We start from the raw sequence: 13,691 nt of genomic DNA, 5'->3' as shown, positions 1-13,691 counted from the left end.
TATCCTTGTAGATTGGTCAAAGATCAAAGTGCTTTGTGGAAAGCTATTCTCATTTGAATGAACTTAATTCTATTTGTACCATTTTCTCACAGGTCTTCTCAGACTTTAGGAAAATATTAGATACCTTTGCTTAGATTGACTTGCTTAAAATTAGTCAATGGGCATTGGGCCTCTACTCGAGTACGCCCTCAATGCCAGAATACTTTGTTGTATTAAACTGGCATTCCATTCCATGATGCTCACCTTCTCGACACAATCGCTGAAGACAAAGCGGGTGCATAGGAAATGTGATGAAGAAAGCTGACGGTGCCCGGCTATCACAATATTTAGCACCTGGGGTTTTAACCGCTAGAAGGTAACAAAGTAGCCATCTAGCTCAGAAGCAACAAAGTCCACATGGAAGAAGCGCACCAGCCTGTGTGATCACAAGGTGTCGAAGGAATCAGGGATCAGGCATCATCAGAATAAAAAATCAATCATGGTGAATGAGGGGGAGTACGGAGTGGAGATCCAAAGCCCATCTGTAGGCAATTGGACAACCCCTTACAGAAGGGTCATGGGGAGATGAGCCAGTCAGGGTGCGATGTAGCAATGAAGAAACATACAACTTTCCTCTAGTTCCTAAATGCTTCCTCCCCTCCCCGCCCACCACCACTATCATGATCCCAATTCTACCATACAAATGGGCTAGATAAGAGGATGTACACTGTAGAGATAGGAATTGGAAAAACAGGGAATTCAGGGCAGACGATCCCGTCAGGACCAGTGGTGAGAGTGAGGATACTAGGAGGGTGGAAGGATGGTGGGGTGGAAAGGCAGAGCCAAATACAAGGATCTATATATAATCTCTTCCCTGGAGGACGGACAACCGAAAAGTGGGTGAAGTGAGATGTTGGACAGGGAAAGATAGGACAAAATAATAATTTATAAATTATTAAGAGTTCATGAGGAATGGGGGGAGCGGGGAGGGAGGAGGAAAATGAGGAGCTGATGCCAGTGGCTTTAAGTGGAGAGCAAATGTTTTGAAAATGATGAGGGCAATGAATGTACAACTGTGATTTACACAATTGATGTATGTGTGGATGGTGATAAGAGTTGTATGAGCCCCTAATAAAATGATTTACAAAAATTAGTCAATGGGGCACACTAGGTATAGAGGAAAGACAACTGGAATGTTAATCATCTTTTTAACTTTTTGAAGCTGGGTGAAAGTTATATTGGGTTTATTCAACTCTGCTTTCCTCTTAAAATTTAAAACTTACATAATAAAACATTTAAAATACTACTTTGAAACAACACTTCGATGTTTGGAATAACTTGCTATGTGCAAATAATAATCATGACAAGGTGGACTGACACTGTGGCTACATCATGCGCTCGGGCACAGGAACAACAGTGAGGATGGCGCAGACCCAGCAGAGACTGATTCCTTCTGTTATGCATGGGGCCACTCAGTGGCGCCTGACAAACACTATTTCCTAGACTTGATGTGTTATTTTTGAAGTACTAGTGCTTTATCATATGAGGTTAAAAACACACACAAAAACATAACAATAACAGAAAACAAGGTATAATGTAATGACTAGACAGACTGTACATAGTCTTTATGCCTAAATGGCTTCTATTTTCAAATCAAACTGTGAAAAACCATCTCTCGTCTGTCTGAAACCATTGGGGAATTGAGTGGAGAGGGGTTCCATGTCTTCCATCAGTAGTAAAAGCAACTATGATTCTTTGTATTTCGTATTCTGCTGTCCTACACCTACAATTATTTGGAACAAAGGAGGCCCACTGCTTTGAGCAAGTTACACATCCACTGGTCTAACAAGAGTGTCTTAACTGTTTCAGCTACAGAACATCAGGGAAAATAGGTCGCTCCCTACTATACCAAGGGCTAGTGCAAACAGAATAAAATGAGGGTTAGATAAAAATATAAATGTTTACCTGTTATAACTAATTATACTCCAAGTAAAATCATACTCAATTATATGAAACTAAAATTTTATCTAGATAATTTATAAAGAAACTACACAAGAACAATATTAGAATGTTGGATAAACCCAAATTCTTTTTAATATATTTGTCATTTCAAAATAAACTTGAGATTTAAATATGAATTGTGAAAAAAAAAACACCCCAAAAACTCCAAATTCTGCCCCCCCCCATTGTCTTCATAAAGAGGTAATTTAGCTCAATATACTGTTAGATAATGCTGCCTCTAGCACTTACTCAAATTACATTTAAGCAGACAGTGGCAGAGACGGGGAAAATAGTTCTGTTGTTAGTTGTCAACAAATCAGTTGTATTGCAATACTGAAGCTTTCTTATCCTGAAATGCAAAAGCCACTTCAGAAGTTAGACTCTGAATTGAAGTTTGTGATTGTTGATACAGGTAATGCACTAATATTTGCCTTTATAGTGTGTTTGAGATATGGAACCATTTGGTTTGTGGTGGTGGTGGTGGTGTGATACAACGTGACTGCAGTACCTGGTACCACTGAATTGTACAAATGAGAGATGTTTAACTGGTCGTGTACTAGATAAAGTTTTATAACATTATAAACATCTCGCTTAAAGTGCATATGCATTAAAAACAATGCTTACACTTTCCTTAAAGTGTAATGCACTTGAGGTAATTGATAAATATTTGGTGAATGCAAATTTTATTGCTATCTGTCCCAGTGGCAGCCTCCTACTCACGGTGACTACATGTACATGTACAAAAGGCTGTCCACACTGCTGTGCTTCACAGGGTTTGCAGAAATTAGCTGACTTTTAGAAGCAGATCACAGGTCTTCTTGGTCCATCTTAGTCTGGCAGCACTGCTGAGAGCTGTCTGACGTCATAGCAACAGATGGGTTGCTATGGGTGGGTCTGCAGGAAGTACTTTTGTCTGGAACTGCACTAGGTTCTCGTGCATGAAAAGCAAGGCTTCTATCACCGAATCACCAAGAATTTGATAAGTGATAGTTATTCAATATTTACAGCAAAGATTTCTGGGTGGAAATATTTATTTCAATTAAAGAATCTATTTTATAGTAAATAAGTTTTTAAAGTTTCATTTATTTATAGTTCTTAAATTCATCTTATCATCAAAACAACTCTATAGAACTGTCAATGATCGTTCACAAGTCTCTGAGCTTCAACTTTAAATACTGTGAGTCTGTGAATGCATTTAAATGGTTTTAAAGCCACGTCAGAGAAGACAGAAAGATTTAAAATTCAACTTAGTACTATTCAAATCCATGTTTGCCATGGTAAGAAAAATAAATGTGCTAAATGATGTTGGAACAATTTTCATTTAATGAAGGTAAATGAAGATATAATCACCACAAACAAAATACTCAGAAATGTACAAATAACAGTAAATGAATTTATATATGTTATGCTTTCTAAAAATCTAGTTCAGTGAGATTTTAAGATTTTTCAGGTATTATTTTTACATAATCCTCTAGTTTAATATATTTAGTAAAATTTCTTGGGGCCAAGCAAAGGTATTTGGTGGTTTTCTACTTTTTTTGGGGGGGAGGGGAGATTATAATTTTGGTCATTCCATATTACTTTTAATTGAATTGTTTCTGAATTGTTTCTGAATACTCACACTCCATGAAAGTAAAATTCTATAGTAATGTATATCATGACAGTGCTGAAAGATGTAAGACAAGCCTAAGGTTATTTACCTACAGACACTGCAATTCCTACGTAGACCACTGTAGTAATTAAAATGGCCAAAAGGGTTCCTTTGGGTATGGCTGACTGAGGATCCTAAAAGATAAGAAAAATGTGTTAATCTATCTCGAGAAAGAAGTATCCACAGACTGTATTTGCCCATCTCGGCACAGTGTTTCTCAATACTTACTGCAAGATCACCTGAGATATTCGCTCCAGCCAGAATACCAGTTGCAGCAGGAAAAAAGATGGCAAACACAGAAAAGAAAGTCTCTTCCTCTCGAAAATCTGGCCCGAAGTTCTCAGAAAATATTTCTGCTGTAGAGAACAATGTGTTTTAGGAGTCAGTTACCAGCAGGCTTAGAACATAATCACTCGGGTTCAGAGTACCGGGTTGGTAGAGATGAAGTACAACTGCTCTTCTGTTAGTTACCAGCCCTTTCTGTAGGATTCATAATTACCTTGGAGTAAATATAACAACCAAGTACTATGTTGGGTTTTTCCTGCAGGAGGAAAGAGTTAATCACCAAAATGACCATCTGATCTGGGTCCTACCCTACAGTTTTGACATGTTATACTTAAACAAATAATACAAACAGTGTTCAGAAAGTTCATGGCAAAATGGAATGAAAAGATAATGGAATTTCTCCAAAAGTATTTTGAAGCCCTCTTATATCTTATCATTTTTTAGTGAAAGTTTACACAGCAAATTAGGTGCCTATTTGAGTTTCTACACACACAATTTAGGGACATGAGTGAAAACTTCACCTCTCAGCATTCTCTACAGTTGAATTCTGATTGTTAAGTTTTCAATTGTCCCGTCTTCAGTAATTGTTTGGGGTCTGCTTTAGAGTAACTGCAGGATCCCTGGTGGTGTAGTGGTTATGTGTTTGCCTTGTAGTTTCAAACTACTAGACCAGGGGTCCTCAAACTTTTTAAATGGGTCAATTCACTGTCCCTCAGACCGTTGGAGTGCCAGACTATAGGTTTTTTAAAAAAAATACTATGAACAAATTCCTATGGGCCCGGGATGAGTCAGCAGCGGTGGCAAAAACACCCAGAGGGCCGGATCCATGTCCTCGGCGGGCCGCAGGTGGCTCTCGGAGTCTGAGGACCCCTGCAACTAGCCTCTCAGTAGGAGAAAGCCAGGGCTTCCGGTGGAGTTTCCGTCTCAGAAACTCACAGGGGCAGTTCGACCCTGTGCTACAGGGCCACCATTAGATGGCAAGGACTCCAGGCAGCAAGTTTGGAGTAATTGTTGAGTTTGGAATTTTCTAATGGAACACCGTGTTCCAGGGTCCCATCCTTTATTTTGTATGACTAATTATGTTTTAACTACTTATAACAAATAATATCTCTAGTCTAAGTGTAAATCAAAGCACTAGTAATCTGTTAATCTCCGAGGCCAAAGAAGAAAAGAGGCAGGAAAAAAAGACAATACTTTCATGTGGAAACTGATTTTCTGCAGCACTTCCAACTTACAGTACTATTTATATGTATTATTATCCAATTTGCAGTATTTTCCATTATTATCAGTTTTCCAAGTGGTGACCTACTTGATTTTTAAGGATATTCATCAGGCTGCCAGATGATTTAACTACAGCACTTGAGGCAAACATCCTTTCCATTTGTGCAATAAAGCACTGCTTCAAGGAGTCTTACAGTTTGAATCTAAACATTTGAATCTATTCTGAAAGGCAGACTTATTCAATCAACTGACAGCCTTATTCCATATTGAGCACCTGGTGTGTGCAGGTCCTTTACCACAGATACAGGACTCCTCAAAGAACTCAGACACAATGTTAACACTGCTCTTGCCTTCATGGAATACCAAGTCTCATTCGGGAGTCACACAATAAGTAACAGTTGACAGTTAAACACACTGATGATGGAAATGAGGTTTTATAAAAAATATAAGGGGGAGAAGTTAACTTATGCTATAGAGAAACAGAACTAAAAAGATGGTATGTAAACAGAGACAATAGTGAGCTATAATTAGCCATATAACTGATCGTGGGAAGCAGTTAAAGGCTCTGGGATATGAAAATGTTTAGCCGTTTTGAGAAAGTAAATAAAGGCCAGACTGTTAATGAGTGGGGAAATGAGATCAACAAACTCAAATGAGACTGATGAGCTCAAATTAAAAAATGTATAGTTTAGGCCTATCACCTTATATTATTACAATTGAAAAGTGAACAAAGCAAGTGAGTGATTTTTCCTTTAATTCTATAGCATACATAAAGGAAGCAAAATTAAATGGTTACAGAGTTTAGGCAGGTGGTATCACAAAAATATTTTAAATGAACTAAATGTATTTAATTACAAATGTTTTGGTACCTCCACTGTCCATTAACTGATAAAAAGGAAAATTTGGCTTATTCATTATTAGCTGCTACAATCAAATAAATTCTCATTCAATTAACAACACTATATAGGGTTTCTGAAGCTGTAAAACTAAACCCCCTTCCCTCCAGGTGTCGCCACTCCCACCACTGGTTCTGAGGGGTTCATCTGTCCTAGATTTCCTGTTTCCAGATCCCTACTGCACCACTGTACATCCTCTGGTATAACCAGGTCCGCAGGTAGAATTGGGGTCATGATAATTGGGAGGGGAGGAAGCGTTCAAGAACTAGAGGAAGGTTTTCAGTTTCATTGTTGCTACACTGAACCCTGAGTGACTCATCTCCTCCCCACTACCCCTCTGAAGGGATGTCCAGTTGTCTACAGATGGGCATTGGATCCCCATCACACACTCCCCCTCATTCACGGTGGTGTGATTCCCCCCTCCCGCCTGCCTTTGTTGTTTGAGACCTGGTCTCCTCTGCCCGTTCACGATCACACATGCTGGTTGAAGCTGTAAAATCTTTACCAGAGCCGCTGGCCTCCATGTTTTTCTGTAGAGAGGCTGGTGGGTTTGAGCTAGCAACCTTACGGCTGGCAGTTCAATATTTACCCGACATGGCACCACTCAAAAATTATGCAGTATTATTCAGCAATACAGAGCAATGAATTCTGAAGCATGCTACAACACCCTTCAATCTTGAAAATGTTGTACCCAGTTAATTAACATAAACGGGACAAACATTCAATGATTTTACTTATATAAATTATTTGTAACAAGCAAACATATAGAGACCAAGTTTATTTGTGGTTACCAAGGAATGGAAGTTATTGCTTAAAGTTTGTTTGAGAAAACGAACCCCCTCTGGGAACATGACAGTGAGGGTGACTCACTACAGTGAATGTAATTAAGGTCGCTGGTTGAAACTGTTCAAATGGTAAGCGAGTGTGTTATATACACATAAAACTGAAAAACCAAACCAAACTTTGGTAATCATGACTTCTGAAATTTCAATAGTAACAAGATTAACTTCACTTGAATACTATGGAATAAAATATGCATCTTTAAAAAAAAACTCTTTTTTACTTACATTTATAGCCAAAGAAACCTTTGGGTTTCTTGCTATCCAATGGGATAAATGTTCCTATGATGAAATCAGCAATAGCAAGTAGTAGAATCACCAAAAGAACAATTTGAGCCTGGAATTTTAAACAATAAAAATGGAAATCAATTATTTGTGTCTATACATTAATCTAATTTCAAGAGACTCCAACTTCCCCAGGCCTCATGCAATGAAAGAACTATCCTGAGGTTAAGACACTGCTAGAAATAAAAAGCACTCATGCAAAACTATACCATCTCTAAGGGTAAGAACTATTTATATGCTAATCAGACCCCAGGCAGTATGGAATCTGATTCTATCTGTCCTTAATTTGTACAAAAGAATGTAAATTATCTAATTGTATACGGATATGTCTTTAAATGAGTAACATCCACGGGAAAACTATTCTTTCAGATTGCCTTAATTTCTGGTGAGGTAAATAGGATCAAGCTCATAAATATGTATGTGGCTCTTATATGACCTACAAAAGTAGATCTGGAACACCGAAGAGTGACTGGAGTCCTCAGTAAATAGCACCTGTGTGGGCATCTCCAGGAAACAAGAGCAGTGCTGTAACATGCTCTAACTCAAAGACATGGAAACAGTTCCCTGGGGCTTTTCTAACAGATTAACATAGGACGTCAGCATTTTGTTTTCCTCTCTGGAAATGGTGGCATTGGCTTTCATACCGATAACTTCTGGTATTTCAATAGCACGGAATAAGATTAGCCTCAGCTTATTTTCCTGTGTTTATTTTTAAAGTGACCTTTTAGTAAATTACAGAGCCAAGAGTTTAATTTGGGCTACCTAATATACTAACCTAAGCATTTTTAGGTAAGTACAAATCAAGGTTGGGGTGGAGAAGTGCAAGTTCAAAATTTAGGAAGTACTGTGTTTAACGGGATTCCTATCTTGTCAAATACACAGACTCCTGTGAAAAATGACAAGAATCTGAAAACACTACTAGACTTCAGAACATTCCCAAAACAAGAGCTGTGAGTTCACATGCTAGATAACTGCAGGTATTCCCGTCATCACTTACTTTTGCTTCCCATTCCATTCCAGCTAACGAGATACCCAGAAGCAACACAATGGTAATGGCTCCAATAATTCGGATATCATTAATTTCATCTATCATAAGTATGGAATGTTCCTAAAAAGGAAAAATTACAAAAATAAGTTATTAGTTTACATAAACTCTTTAATTTTTTGAAACATTTGAGAGATATAAAAGTATCATATATTCAGAAGTTGAATAAATGCTTATTTAATGAATAAGCTAAAACCATGAAGCCGTGGTGGTGTAGTGGAAGCAGATATGCTCAACGTTCTCCAGTGGCTCAGCTGGTAGGTTTGAAACACAAACCTTCCAGTTAGCAGTTAGTGCTTTAACCACTGTGCCACCAAGGTTTCTTAAAAATAATAAATTGTGAAATCCAAAACTAATAGAGTTAACTCCTACTTACTACACCACTGCAGTAGCATGAGAACAATTACATGGGTGGCACAGGACTGGGCAGTGTTTTGTTCCACCGTGCATCCGGATGCTCTTGCGTCGGAACTAACTCAACAATAGCGAACAACTGAGGTGGCATTCAAGTTTCTGATGACAGTAAAGTTATGATAGAACGTTAACACTGTCAAACAAGGTGGAGGTGCCCGTGTGACATAGTGGGTTACACACTGGGCTGCTAGCCACAGGGGTCAGCAATTCAAACCTAGCAGCCAGGCTATGATAGAAAGCTATGTTTCTGCTCCTGTAGAAAGTTGCAGCTTCAGAAACCCAGAGGGGTAATTTTATTCTGTTCTCAGGGTCTCTGTGTATCAGCATTGACTCAATTGCAGTGAGTTTGCTTTTGGTTTTGTAGTTAATGTAGACCAAGTAACAAGCAAATAAAAGCTAAGTAGTACTGACAGAATTTTTTTTAATCTACATGGTAGAAATATATTTTATATTTACTGTGATTAATGAACTCATGTTTTTAATGTGTCTTGTATGTTGCCTTAGGAAAACAAATGAACACACCTTCATGCTGTTGCCCCACACTGTTCTCATTCCATAAGAAAAATTATTTGTAGTTTAATTACTTTTTTAAAAAGCTCTGTTAGCTCCCAAATAGTTAAGAATTGTGATGTTCTAATCATACAAGTAAACAGATATGTATGAAATACACATCATAAAATGAATCGCCACTGAGATGATTATAACTCAGGCTCTAGACAGGGCTCTTAAAGGTTAGCTTGCAAATCTTTACAGAGGCAGAGTTTCTGAGACTGTAACTGTTTAATGGAGCAGAAAGCCTCATCTTTCACCTGAGAAGCGGCTGGTGGTTTCAAACTGTCCACCTTGTGGAGCATGCCAGCAGGGGCTTGGAATCCTAAGGGGCACTTCATTTCTGTCCTGCAAGGTTTTTATCAAGTGGACAAAACGTGTTGGTGGTTTGGGTTGCATGTACCACGTGGTAATCAAACCTGAACAAACGGGCTGACTGACGTTCGTCTCATCTAATCATGTGGAATCCTACTTCACTCCTCCTGCTTTAGTGACAGACATCCCGATGACACGAGATTCTCTCTCCTGAGTGTTCTCTTCTGAACGCCAACTGCTCTCCTTGGCTAGGTTCCACTCTAGTTCCTTAAGCTAGCTCATCGAAAACTAAATTCCCAGAATCTCTGTGTTACAATAAATGCCATGGACTTGAACCTGCATGTTGAAGTTGGGCATCTGCAGATAAATTGGACACGTTCATCTTTATTCAATCCCCAAATCGAACCACTTGTTTATATAACTCCTAACATTCAACCACTCCTTTCTAACCCTGCTGGGCAGTTTTCATAAGCCAACCATCTCTTCAGGACAACGACTTTTTCATTTTCACAGAAATTTGTCTTCATTTCCCATCAATCTTATTTCGGTTTTGTAGATGTCCTGGGAGAACAGCTTGAGACCACTCAGTGGCGTGAACGGTGGGAGCTGCAGACCAGTCTTCAATTGTGGGCTAAGCGTTCCAGCCTTCAGTGGGGCGTTGCTGGATCGGCACCAAGGGCACCGTCTTCCCCTCACGCTGAGCCACAGTACCTCGGACGCGGGAGCAGTTCATTCACCCTGAAACTCTCCCTTGGTCACAGCCTTTCGGCTCTTCCTTTTGAATCTCCTCTAAGTCTCTGTAGATAACCTCCCACAAGTATTTCCGGGAGATGGTGCTCTGCATGTGCACAATTTCCTGGGCCAGTATCCACATCAGGCCCACTGAGCTCCCTTGTTGTTACACGGGATAGCAATGCCCACATAGCGCAGAGGAGAATGTGTGTTACACAGAACGATGGTGGGCAAGTAAACGTAAGAGGCCTCTGTGAGGGGCTGGTGGTCAGCCCTGGGGTCAGTCACCACTAGAAGCCATGGCTGCCTGGATCTGGTTAGTGAAGGCTCCTGGAGTGAACGGTCCAGTGATTGGAGTAGCTCCAGTGGCAGGAACAAACTGACGGCTGGCTGGTATTCTTGGGAGATGATGCTGACGTCAGCAGGGTTTTTCATGGCAACAGCAGTGTGTACTGCCAACATAAGCTTCTCCCAGGTCCTCCAGGTTTATGATGGAGATGCCGTCACTTTCCCTTTGTAGACGGACTGTTCCACCTGGAAGTCAAGGGTGGTGCCCCCTAAAAGGGCTCCTGCAGCCAGGAATCTGAGGACACCCTCCTCCTCCATCTGTAGGACGTCAAGGGCTCCACACATCGTGAACGTTTCCCTTTCAAGTTATGGCGGGAACCAGGACAACGTAAGGACCCTACTCTGGGTAGTGTGGAAAGGCAGGACAACCACTATTAATTATTAACTGACCGATGTTTTCCCTGTGTGAACCTTTTAAATCTATTCTCTATTCTGTGGTCAGGTGTCTCTCTGGGGCCGAAATCTGACCTTTTAGTGGTCCCCAACATAACACTCAGGAAATTTTATGGTGAAAACAGCATAGAAACAAACTCAAACTCTGAACCAGACTCTTCTGAATTTCATCTTGCTGCTTTATGATTCAGCCATATCGAAATACTTGGTTTCCTTAATACTTTAAATTCTATCACTTCCAGAATTTTGTTCCCTTTACTTTCCCATTCTAATGTCTGCTAGTATCTAGACTCTTCCTCAGGGAGCCCTCCCCGGGATGCTCCAACACCCCACACCCACAATAGTCGCTACCTGCTTTCCCCACTTTGTTGCAAAGACCACTCATGGTACCGACTTCTCCTATTTCCCCCACCCCCTTTTTTGGGGGAGGGAGGTGTCTCTATATTCCCAAACTAAATGTCTTAGAGTACAATTTCTTGTACATCACTGTTTATCATGTTTCTAAAAAAGTGAGTGCTAGGTAGTCGTCGCCAATTAAAATTAGTAAATGAAGGACTCAGAGCAAAGTGAATTACCTTAAGCAACTCCACCACCGTTTCTGCAAATCCAACCACATACATAGCAACTGCAACAGCATTAGCAAAAGCGAAGATAAGGCCAATTGCACCACCAAATTCTGGCCCTAGACTTCTGGATATTAAATAATATGCTCCACCTTAAAAAAAGGGGGGGGCAGGGGAATAATGAAATTAGGATTTAAAGCAATAAACAACCATATTTTGAAATGCTTAATTCCACAAAACAGATCACAAAGTACATTCCTATAAAAAGGACAGCAGTTAAACTATGAGACAAGTAAGTGACTGGGTCTATTTGCAGAAAGAAAATGCCCCAAGCAACACTTTAAAACTAGTTTACTCATGAAGATCGCGCCATCCAGGAATTTCCCCCATTTTTAAGATCACCTTGTTATTTAAGTCCCAACTTCTCCTCTAAATCTTAAAGTGGGAAACAGATAATCGCCTTCCTCCATCATATTATAGATATCAAGGCTGTTGTAGCTAGGTGCCTGTCCAGTCACTTCTGATCATAGCTTGAGACCATTTATGCAGGCCTTGTGTCAATCCATCACCTCCAGGGTTTTCCCCTTTTTACTACCCTTCTTCTTTACCAAACATATCTTTTTTAGCAACTGGCCTCTCCCAATATGTCCAAAGTACTTGAGACTTAGTGTCGCAATCTGTAAGGATTGCCTTAAGGAACACTCTGCCTGTACTTTTTCCAAGACAGATGTTTGTTTGTTTCTTCAGAAGTCCATAGTACTTTAAATATTCTTCACCAGCACCATAATTCAAATATTTATCTTCAGTCTTCCTTACTCATTTCCAACTTTCACACGCATATGAGGCCATTGAAAAAACAATAGTTTGGCAGATAAAAAAGGGTTATAGTGTCAGGAAAACTCAACACACAAGATTACTATAGGCTATGTGGAAAACACAACCATTTTGCTGAAAGTAAAGAGAACTTGAAGATCAAGGATGGTAGTCTTCCTAAGCACAACTCAATATAAAGATCAAAATCCTCACAACTGGACCAGCAGGTGAAATTGTGATAAAAGTAGAAAAGACTGTAGTTACCAAGATTTCGACTTGCTTGGATCCACAATGATCATGGAAATAGTAGTCAAGAGATCAAAGAACACATTGTGCTGGATGAATCTGCTACACAAGACCTTTGTAAAGAGTTGAAAGGAAAGTTGCTTATTTTGAGGACTAAGGTGCCCTTACCCAAGCCATGGTATTTTCAATACCCTCATGTGCATGTGAAAATTGGACAATGAATAAGGAAGACTGAAGAAGAATCAATGCGTCTGAATTATGGTGCTGGCAAAGAATAATCCAAGTCCATCATCTACCTAAAGAACAAATAGATCTGAATGCTCCTTCAAAGCAAGGCTGGGGAGCGGTTGTCTCAAGTCCGTTGTCAAGGTTGTGAGAAGAGATCAGTCCCTGCAGAAGCACATCGTGGTTGGTAAACAGCAAAAAGAGGGAAGTCCTCGACAAGATGGCACAGTGAATGCCCACAACGGGCTCAAACATAGAACAGTTGTGAGGATGGGGCAGGACCAGGTGGCATTTTGTTCTCTTGTACATCAAGTTGCTGTAAGTTGAAACCAATCTGATGGCCCATAGCAACAACACAAATAAGAACACCTACGAGGGATCAACAAGGTAACATGGCCCCAAAGCAAATAGGGGACACAAGGGTACATGGAAGACAGATAAATGGACAGAATCATGCCTACAAGTTAGGTTTCAAAACAATAACAGCTGTTATGATCATCTAGAACATAAGCTCCATGAGGCCTGTCTGATGTGGACAACACAGTGCCTATCACAAAGAAAGTGCTCCACAATTGCTTGCAGCCTAAAATACAAATAATATTGAAAACTCTATCTTAATAAACAGAATAACAGGGCTTATATTACCTCTAGGTTTTCAAACTCCCTCCCTGTCTTTCAATTTTATACAGGCTGAGTTGCTATTTGAATGAGTATTGGTCTGTACATTCAACTAAACTTTGTTCAGGAAATATTCCACCCCCACCCCTTGCATTCAGTCCTCAAAAAGACAGTTTCCATTGGATGGATTCTGCCTTATAGGAATCCCATGAGTGTCAGATTCCTAGACCATGCTCCATCCATTGTCAGAAGTTTGTGTGCTGTCATGATGAA

The 13,691-nt window shown here is 39.9% G+C and overlaps 1 protein-coding gene across 2 annotated transcripts in view; it reads right to left on the bottom strand.

Moving 5' to 3' along the window:
• SLC12A2 (solute carrier family 12 member 2) overlaps positions 1-13,691 on the bottom strand; it is a 93,748-nt gene that overhangs the window by 42,506 nt on the left and 37,551 nt on the right. For both annotated transcript variants that reach the window (XM_075541488.1, XM_075541489.1), the window contains exons 5-9: positions 11,529-11,668; positions 8,155-8,265; positions 7,101-7,209; positions 3,860-3,987; positions 3,681-3,765 (exon numbers count right to left, since the gene is read on the bottom strand). In XM_075541488.1, the coding sequence (XP_075397603.1) occupies positions 3,681-3,765; positions 3,860-3,987; positions 7,101-7,209; positions 8,155-8,265; positions 11,529-11,668 (573 nt within the window). The remainder of the gene's footprint in view (positions 1-3,680; positions 3,766-3,859; positions 3,988-7,100; positions 7,210-8,154; positions 8,266-11,528; positions 11,669-13,691) is intronic.

Source organism: Tenrec ecaudatus, chromosome 2 (assembly GCF_050624435.1).
Source record: "Tenrec ecaudatus isolate mTenEca1 chromosome 2, mTenEca1.hap1, whole genome shotgun sequence".
NCBI lineage: Eukaryota > Metazoa > Chordata > Mammalia > Afrosoricida > Tenrecidae > Tenrec > Tenrec ecaudatus.
The sequence above is the reverse complement of the archived record's forward strand: the minus strand, read 5'-3'. Positions and strand labels throughout refer to the sequence as shown.